General features: G+C 26.8%; 2 protein-coding genes and 1 long non-coding RNA gene across 3 annotated transcripts; 1 reads left to right on the forward strand and 2 right to left on the reverse strand.

The window, feature by feature from the left end:
• Positions 1-967: 967 nt before the first annotated feature.
• LOC111677178 (ADP-ribosylation factor-related protein 1) lies at positions 968-2,071 on the reverse strand. The gene is made up of 4 exons (XM_023438267.2): positions 1,864-2,071; positions 1,543-1,795; positions 1,306-1,477; positions 968-1,206 (listed from the first exon to the last, which is right to left on the reverse strand). The coding sequence occupies exons 1-4, from the start codon at positions 1,954-1,956 to the stop codon at positions 1,122-1,124; spliced, it is 603 nt and encodes a 200-aa protein (XP_023294035.2). The 5' UTR covers positions 1,957-2,071; the 3' UTR covers positions 968-1,121.
• Positions 2,072-4,734: 2,663 nt separating this feature from the next.
• On the reverse strand, positions 4,735-9,176 carry LOC111677176 (NECAP-like protein CG9132). The gene is made up of 5 exons (XM_023438265.2): positions 8,974-9,176; positions 6,944-7,149; positions 6,683-6,873; positions 6,422-6,621; positions 4,735-4,856 (listed from the first exon to the last, which is right to left on the reverse strand). Exons 1-5 carry the CDS (start codon positions 9,054-9,056, stop codon positions 4,796-4,798), a joined length of 741 nt encoding a protein of 246 aa, XP_023294033.1. The 5' UTR covers positions 9,057-9,176; the 3' UTR covers positions 4,735-4,795.
• On the forward strand, positions 6,078-6,679 carry LOC124419066. Its single transcript, XR_006940373.1, has 2 exons — positions 6,078-6,346; positions 6,399-6,679. It is a non-coding gene; the product is annotated as an uncharacterized LOC124419066 (long non-coding RNA).
• Positions 9,177-9,439: the final 263 nt, after the last annotated feature.

A 9,439-nucleotide genomic window follows, 5' to 3' on the forward strand; every position in this document is an offset into this window, starting at 1 on the left:
TTATCTAAACCGTAAGAAGTGTAATTTCGAAAAGACCTTAAATATGTCTATAATTGTGAAACGAACAATTTATAAAACAGAGAAAACCCCTTGTTTTAAATATTGTATTATTTGGTGAGGGAGCTTATCTTTTGGTGCCTTTTCTCCTGTCTATGTGTATGTCTATAGTATATAAAAGAGAATGTGTGCTATACCTGTTTGCCTAGGTGAGTATCTAGTTAGTTTAGTGTTTGGTAAAGTTCTTATCAGTAAGAGTGGGAGCATTAATGTTAAATGATAAGAAGTTTTATATTGCTGTTTTCAGTTTTTCGAGAAGGTGAGTGTAGTGTTGTTTTATATTGTAAAAACAATTTGTATTAATTAAATATATAATAAAAGAGGTAAATGGAACAATTGAGCAACCAATGACAGTTAGGAAATTTATTAAAAATGCACATTACTGTCATTGTAAGATCTAACAATATGGATGAATGTTTAGAAAGATTTTGAAACAATTCAACTTTTTAAACAAAATAACGATTTTCTTAAAAACAAAGTCTTTTTTTGTAGATATAATTGTTCTTTAAATACAGCTTTTTTTAATAAAAGCTTTATTATGGAATAAAAGCTTTTCTTAGTAATATTATGAAATTAAAATGTTTGTATAAAACAAAAGCTTTTCTTAGTGTTAAAAATGTTTATGAAGTAATAGCTTTTCTCAACAAAACCATTTTTTAAGAAAAAGCTGTTTAATGAAAAAAGAGCTTTTCTTAATTAAAAAGTATGAAATGAAAGCTTTTTATGAAACTTTTCTTAACAAAAAGCATTATTTTCAAAAATACGGGAAAAATAGAAGTTTCTCTAAACTAAAAAGTTTAAATTCTTAAAAAGCTTTAAAACTGTTCAAAAACCACTTATAAAAACTTTTTTTTTTCAAAATTCCATTATATGTAATTTTATAAATATTCGTTTATATACTTTTTTATAAATATTTTGTACATTTACAAAAAAAAGTAAAAAATAATCTGGAATATGCTTTAGCATAAAGCTAATACAAAAAATAAAAGCTTATTACAAAAAAAAATAGAAGAACTTTTCGTTTATCTCACTATTTTGCAAAAAATATAAATACAAATCTATCATCAGTCGTTCACGCGTGGTGGTCGTACTATAGAATGTCTTTTTATGGCCTCCACCAGCCACTTGATGCCTTCATCTACACCTTCGCTGTCAATAAAAAAATAAAATTATTACAAAACATTATAAACTTACAAGATGACAGCATTTGTTTTTATATACAAATAGTCTTATCACAATAAAACTAACCCCGTTAGAGCAGATACCGGTATGGTAAGACAATCACGTCGGCCAATAAAACCGCCCGCTTGTTGGAATACTGGTTTTATATCTCGAACACCCATAACATCAGGTAAATCTTGTTTATTAGCCAATATAAGTAAAGGAACACCCGACAGCAAATCATTCTGTATCATTTTATCTATTTATAACAATGGTAACGCTATAACAATCCAACTTTCTATTTATCACCATACACACACTTACCAAAAATAACTTTTGATTCTTCCATACGATCTCTATCGTTCGAGTCTATCACATAGATGACAGCATGCGATTCTTGATAATACTTATCCCACAATGACTGTAATTCATGTTGACCACCCAGATCCCAAAAATTCAAACGCACTCCCTGCACATCAATGGTTCCTATATTGAGGCCTACGGTAGTGGTTATTTTACTTGGATTCATTCCTTTATAGTTTTTCGTAAATTTTGTTTTGGCTGCTTCCAAATAAGTCTGCAATATAAATGCGTTTTAATTATAAAACATAATTATTGAGATTTTTATTGTAATTGTAAACTAACCGTCTTGCCAGCATTGTCCAAACCCAATATTACTACACAGTATTCATCTTTTTGTGTTAGATATTTATAGAAACCATTAAGCAAGGTATACATTGCAAATTATTGGTTATTTTATAGAATTTAAGATTTATTTTTATAATTTCATTAAGATTTTATTATTTAAAAAGAAATTTTACACGTACGACGGCTGACACAAAAACAAATTGATTGTTGTCATCGATCAGCTGTTTGCTTTTTCTGCGTCTTTTAAAGGTAAACAAATGACAGAGTTGCTATTTAAGAGAAGTATACTTAGCTTTCAATATGGAATGAAAAACTTCTTTCTTGACTCAATTTTACTCCATGTTTGGAAAATGTTAAACCTTGTTTTTCAATTTTACATTCTTTCTACAATGTAAAAATTTTGCTTCAATTCAATCTATTATAAATAATTCAAACCCGAAAATCGTCAAAACTAGAGAGACAACTTTTTTACAAAATGATTTGTGCCAATCGTCACTCCATACATTGCAGACCATTTTTTTAATTTCGTAGTTAAAATGACTATTGTCGCCGTTTCCGGTCATATATTAGACAGATTCTTCGTAGGGTTCAAAAGTTGAAACGAAAAGTCGACTTTTTGAATTTAGTTAAAAGTCTACTTTTTGCATTTTATGCAAAGTCGATTTTTCAACTTTTTTCATTCAGTTAAAAGTCGACTTTTTCCGACTATTTTCGACTTTTTTACTATTTTCGACTATTTTTTCTTTACTTTTTTCGACTATTTTAGAGTTTTTGACTTTTTTTCACATTTTTAAAATTTTTGATTATTTTTGACTTTTTTCTACTATTTTCGACTTTTTGACTATATTTACTTTTTTCATGGTTTTCCGACTTTCTTAGAGTTTTTTAAAATTTTCGACTATTTTTGACTTTTCTACTGTTTTCGAGTTTTCGTTTTTTTTTACTTTTCGGCTTTTTTCTACTTTTTTTTAGTTTTCGACTTTTTTTGAGTTTTCGACTTTTTTCGAGTTTTCGACTTTTTTTGAGTTTTCGACTTATTTTGAGTCTTTGACGTTTCTAGACTTTTTTTCGGCTTTTAGACTTTTAGACTTTATTCGACTTTTCTCATAGACGATAGTCGAGTTATCGACTTTTTTGGAACAAAATAGTCGATTTCGACAAAAAGTCGATTGTTCGATTACTCGAAAGTCGATTTATAGATAGATAGATAGATAGATAGATAGATAGATAGATAGATAGATAGATAGATAGATAGATAGATAGATAGATAGATAGATAGATAGATAGATAGATAGATAGATAGATAGATAGATAGATAGATAGATAGATAGATAGATAGATAGATAGATAGATAGATAGATAGATAGATAGATAGATAGATAGATAGATAGATAGATAGATAGATAGGTAGATAGGTAGATAGATAGATAGATAGATAGATAGATAGATAGATAGATAGATAGATAGATAGATAGATAGATAAATAGATAAATATAGAAATAGAGATAGAAATAGATGGTTCAATTAACTGTTGTCCTCACTGATTGTTGAGCTAAAACGTTTTTATTAATTCACTTCCTTTCCAATCCAAAAATAAAATATTTCACTCTATTAGTATGGTACTCAAAACAAAAACGTATGTATATATTTAATTTTATTAAATTTTCAATTATAATATTCAAAAAAAAATAATATTATTTAAAAAAAATGTATATATAATTTTACAAAATACTTTTGTTTGCGTTAATTTTTAATTTTCTTTTTGTTTGTTTACAGATTTTCAAATAAATTTCAAATTCACATAATTAATAACTGATTAATTACAAAATATTTGTGTTTTTCTAGCAATATTTAAATAGCAAAAAAAGGAATGTTCAAATTAAAAAACAAAAAAAGGAATATACAAATAAAATATTAAAAAAAGCTTAATTTTAAAATTAATATAATTTGTTTATGATCAAATTAAAATAAAGAAAAACATTAAATGTTTTTATGTAGTATGTATGTACGACGCAGTAGTTTTTAGTGTTATTTTGTTTGTGTTTTAACTATAAATTTAAGCTAAAAAATATAACGGTAATTATCAGCAGATTTTAATTTAAAATAATAAAATATTACTTGTTATGTTGTTATGGAAAGAGAGAGAGAGAGGGAGACAGAGAGAGAGAGTTAAAGAAAAGTTTTAAACAGGGAGAGGAAAAGAAAATTATAACGGAGCTATGGGACAAAGATTTGGTTGTTTTATATGTTTGCTTGTTTGTTTTAGTGTATTAAAAATATAAGTACAATTTTTTTTTATACATAAATATAAACAAATTTGTTGTTTTTAATTTTGTTTTGCTGTTGTTGTAATAGTAGTTTTGTTGTTATTTATAGTTAAAAGTTTAGTTAAGAGAACAAACTAGGATAACAATGTAAAATTATACATTTGAAAATGTGTTTTTTTTTTTGTTGTTGTCTGTTTAACAAATATTTAATTTTCTTTTTTAAATATATATTTAAGCTTTTAATTTTAAATTTTAATAACAAAACTAAATAAAGAAGAGTCTCTTGTTGTAGTATAGTTTGATTTTATTTTCTGTTGTTGTTTTTCTTTTTACTTGTTTTATGATTTTGAATTTAATAAACGCAAAATATTTCTAACAAACTTATTTTGAATTTTATTTGTTATTGTTGTTTTTTTTTTATTCATTTTAATTTTATTATAATTAATATGAATAATTTTCTTAAATTGTGGTTGTTGTTGGTTTATTTATTTGTTTATATATGTATATATTTTTAATTTAAACATTGTAATTAAATTTGTTTATATAATTCGTATTGTGTCCTCATTAAGTTTTAATTTATTTTAATATTTTTTTGTTTTTGTTATTTGTTTATTTATTTTTTTATTTTTTAAATAAACCTTAGACAAGCTTTAGGCTTAAAATTAGAATTGCACCCAATTAGCATTTGCAGAACTTTGTTGAGGATTTTGACCAGGCGCAGATCTAAAAAGGGATAAGAACATATTTTTTAAATTTTCTTTAATCTAAAAAAATTTCCTTTTAAGGGAAATTTTATATATGAAATTTTTATTATGTTAAATGGTTTTTCGACGCAACTTTAAACCTTAAATAAAAATTTAACAAAATTTTGAAAATTTCCCTTATTTCGAAAAAATTCCCTTTAAGGGAAATTTTAATAAAAAGAAATTTTTAATACTTAAAATCATTTTCATACATAATATTAAACAAAAATTAATTTTTTAACATTTTTTTTTTAATTTCCCTAATTTTAAAAAATTTCCCTTAAAGGGAAATTTTATATAAACAAGATTTTTCTAATGTTAAATGGTTTTCCAACATTACTTTTAGCTATAAATAAAAATTTAATAAAATTTTGAAAATTTCCCTTATTTCGAAAAATTTCCCTTTAAGGGAAATTTTATTAAAAAGAGATTTTTATTATTTAAATCATTTATCGAATAAAATGTTTAACAAAATTAAAAATTTAAAAAAATTTTTGAAATTTCCCTCATTTTGAAAAATTTCCCTTTAAGGGAAATTTTATATAAACAAGATTTTTCTTATATTAAATGGTTTTCCAACACTACTTTAAGCTAAAAATAAAAATTTGATAAAATTTTCAAAATTTACCCTACTTTGAAAAATTTCCCTTTAAGGGAAATTTTATTTAAGGTAGATTTATATTATATATATGACGTTTCTCATAGAATATTCAACAAAAATAAATATTTTGCAAAAATTTTTGAAATTTGCCTAATTTTAAAAAATTTCCCTCTAAGGGAAATTTTATATAAATGAGATTTTTCTTATGTTAAATGATTTTCCTACGCAACTTTAAACTGTTAACAAAAATTTGATAAAATTTTGAAAATTTTCCCTATTTTGAATAATTTCCATTTGAGGGAAATTTTTTTAAAAGAAGATTATCAATAATTAAATTTAATTTCTTACTTATTATTAAACAATAATTAAATTTTAAAAATTGTTTTTTTAAATTTCGCTCATTTTGAAAAATTTCCCTTTAAGGGAAATTTTATGTAGACGAGTTTTTTCTTATGCTAAATGCTTTTTCAACACTACTTTAAGTTATAAACGAAAATTTTATAAAATTTTAGAAATTCTCCTTATTTTCAAAAATTTTCCTTTAAAGAAATTTTATTTATACTTTTCCTCATTATGAGTTTTTAAATTAAGAACCTCTTAATTAATTTTAATGCATAATTTAAAACAAAATTATCATTTCCAAAACATTTCTTACGATTTCTCTTATTTCCTCATCTTGAGGATTCTAGTATTGCAACCCTTTCACGCACAAAACTAAGGATGTTGTTTTCTAGGGAAAAGCTCTCTCCACATAAATCTTAACTAATAAAGCAACTTTCCAGAGACAAATTTATAATGAAAACTTATTCTAGAGAAGTGGCATCCAGTAGAGAATACTGTTTCCCAAAGAGTTTAAAAAACATTCGTTGGTATATTCTTGTGGACTTTTTTCTTGAATTATTAAATTAAATACATATTAAGATTTTCTCTTAAGAAAAACTTACCCAGCTGAAGCATAATCTGTCCATTCGGTGGCCGCATTACCAGGAGCCTTATGAGCAGGCGATGTACCGGGACTTTGACGTACTGAACCAGCGGCTGATGGTGGTGGTGCTATTTTACCCATGCCTCCGGGTGGTGGTGGTAATATGCCAGAGCCTGCTTTAGATTTTGTACGGCCAGTGCCTTCAGAACCGTCTTTTTTCTAAGTAAAATTAAAATTAATAAAAAATGATGAAAATTTGTATGGTTATGAAAAGACTTACCGTTATTCTCATATTTATTTTAATAGTTTCACCCTCTTTAAAGCCTAAATCCAGTTCTTGTTTCGGTTGGGTTTTTTCCTTTTCAATTTGTTCTTGATTTTTAACCCATTTAAAATGATCCTGCAAAGCAACATTCAAATCAAATGAATCTGAACGATCACCGAAACCTAAACCCAAAAATGCCGAGCGTCCTTTTATAAAAAAAGAGAAGAAATTAATATTGTCACATAATAATATAGCTTTGAGATTCATCTTGCTTACCATTATCATCCTGTACTCGTATAACAAAATAACGTGAACTATCTGATACGGCTTCGATGGCTACACCAGGATATGTTTCAATGGGACAATTAGCAAATAGAGCACCACTTGTTTTATCTTCTAATTTAAGATTACATTGTGTACCTTTGGCTACCAAACGCATACGACCGGTCCAGGTGGGTTCTCCCAAATTCCAATCGGCGGCTCTATAAGAAAAGTGTACAGTGATTAATAGATTAAAATAATAGATTTAACCTAGAACTAGATGTTGATATGAAATGTAATAAAAGGTCCCCCATTTATTAACTAGAAATCTTTTATTTATTATAGATTTTAGTTATTTTGTTCCGGGGTTCAAAAACTGGGATTTTGTTGGCCTATTGCTTTTTGATTTAGAAAAAAATGACGTCTTTAGGATTGTCGTTCAAATGCATTAGCTTTGAAGCTTTGAGTCGCTATCTAACGTTTCCTACTTATATGTATGCATAAGTTCTCCTCGTATGCAGGAAGATCCTTCCTGATATATCTCGCTAAAGCATACAAGTGTATAGTGTTAAAGTTAGCATGACTCCTCCGAATACATCCCAGAAAAAAGCTTTAACTGGCAGGAGGTCTTCCTTTTCATCATGTAGGTAGTGTTTTAAGGATATTCCCATTCTGCCCGTAACAATTCTTAAGGCAGCACTAAAGCAAATATGATTAACCAATGGCCGACATTCCCACGATAATTGGATCTCCGCATCGGAACGACGCTATTCTCAATCGGCCAAAGATTGTCAACTCAGAAACAGCTGTATAAACCGGAAGTTTTTTGTCCAGGGAATAACATCCACTTACAGCCAACCTGTTACAACCAACCACAGACCTGTCAATTACTTTATAGACAAATAACAAGTTTACTTTATCCATACTCCAAGTGCGATCGTCTAATGCTTTTAGCAAATTGTTTCTTCTTCGGAATTTTGGCTTTATCAAGATTTACTTTCAATGTTCATAGCTCACCAACGTCGTCCACATATCATGTCCTCAGTCACTTGCTCTCAGCGGTCCCTATTGTCAAATTATTAAACATAATTCGAAAAAATCTAATTTTAAACCTTGAAAACTAACTAAAATAAGTAACTATTACATTAATATAAAACTATAACAATGTATAAGATCAATAAAACAACAACAGTTTGAAGAAAAAATCAATTAAAATTGAACTTCAATTGTAAAAATAACAAAAGAAACATAATTTACATTGCACACACACACATACGCAGCAGGCAGCACGAAATTGCAATTGGATTTTTATAATACACTACAGTTGGGAGGGTAGTATGGCTTTCTCCTAATGTATGTAACAATCTAATACATATTATAGCAATCCATATAAACTTTGTAATCAAACAGACCGAAACTTTGTAGAAAGATTTCAAAATTCTTTCTTTGAATCTATTCAATAGATTAACAAATTTTCGAAAATCAATTAAAAATAAGCGAAATCTCTAAAACAATCAACACAAATAATGTATTATTTTCTCAAAAAACTTTCCATTCCTGAAGGGTATCATAAAACTGGACATAATCGACTTTACCTTCATACTGGGTATTCGTATTGAGATGTTTTTAACCTTGCAAGAACAAAAATAAAAGAAAGAACGAACGAAAAATTGCACACACAACAAACACACAATTGGAAGAAGATTCTGCTGTTTAAATAATAAAAAAAATTACAATGTACACACATTAACATTGTTATATACAGGAAATAAGCGAATATATATTATAAACAAATTAACAAAATTGTTTTAAATTTTCATTATTATTTTGTTAAACAATAGAAAGTGAAAAATTGAGGGCGTATTTATTTTGCCAACAAAGCATGACGTTTTTGTTTTGCTTTTAATTTTAATATAATTTTTTCTTAAAACATTTCTTTTACTTGCAATTATGAAGAAAAAACAAAAAATGTAGTGTAACAAGAAATTAACTAAAATATCAAATCAATTTTTTTCTTTATTGCTGCCAGTAGTTTTTGTTTTTACCTGTAACCACGATTATTGGCTCTGGGTGGAATTTTATATATAAATACTTCTGGTTTAACAATTAAAACACTTTCATAATCCATTATTGCAAAAATTTATTAAGGAATTATTATTTTTTTCGTCCCAAAATATCAAAAAAATTATTCACGAAATTTTTTATGATTGTTTTTTCCCAAAAAATATAGACTGCGCTGCAGAGTTCTGTGCAGACAAATATTCACCGCGGCTGACACTGAAAGTATCAACGGCGGCTTAAAATCGACTGTAGGCTGGCTAAGATGTTTTATTTTGAAAATTTTCATTGATTTAAATTTAAAAGTGAATACGAGAGATTGAAAAATAGGATTTTGAAAGCAAATATTAAAAAAAACTAGACCTTGCCTACCAAAGTAGTAAGTTTTTGTATTCGTAATTGTGATGATCACAGATAATAACAGGGTGCTCACAATAAACTTGTTTTTAAGCA

The sequence above is a fragment of the Lucilia cuprina genome, chromosome 3 (assembly GCF_022045245.1).
Source record: "Lucilia cuprina isolate Lc7/37 chromosome 3, ASM2204524v1, whole genome shotgun sequence".
Classification (NCBI taxonomy): Eukaryota; Metazoa; Arthropoda; class Insecta; order Diptera; family Calliphoridae; genus Lucilia; species Lucilia cuprina.

Bases quoted from the DNA above. Each gene is read 5' to 3' on its own strand.
- LOC111677178 (XM_023438267.2), bottom strand. From the start codon at position 1,956: ATGTATACCTTGCTTAATGGTTTCTATAAATATCTAACACAAAAAGAT. The intron at 1,796-1,863 runs GTTAGTTTACAA...TTTATATTGCAG, and splicing joins TGGACAATGCTGGCAAGACG to ACTTATTTGGAAGCAGCCAA. The intron at 1,207-1,305 runs GTTAGTTTTATT...TTTTATTGACAG, and splicing joins CCGGTATCTGCTCTAACGGG to CGAAGGTGTAGATGAAGGCA.
- LOC111677176 (XM_023438265.2), bottom strand. From the start codon at position 9,056: ATGGATTATGAAAGTGTTTTAATTGTTAAACCAGAAGTATTTATATAT. The intron at 7,150-8,973 runs GTAAAAACAAAA...CTTTTCTTATAG, and splicing joins GCCAATAATCGTGGTTACAG to AGCCGCCGATTGGAATTTGG. The intron at 6,622-6,682 runs GTAAGTCTTTTC...AATTTTACTTAG, and splicing joins AAATAAATATGAGAATAACG to AAAAAAGACGGTTCTGAAGG.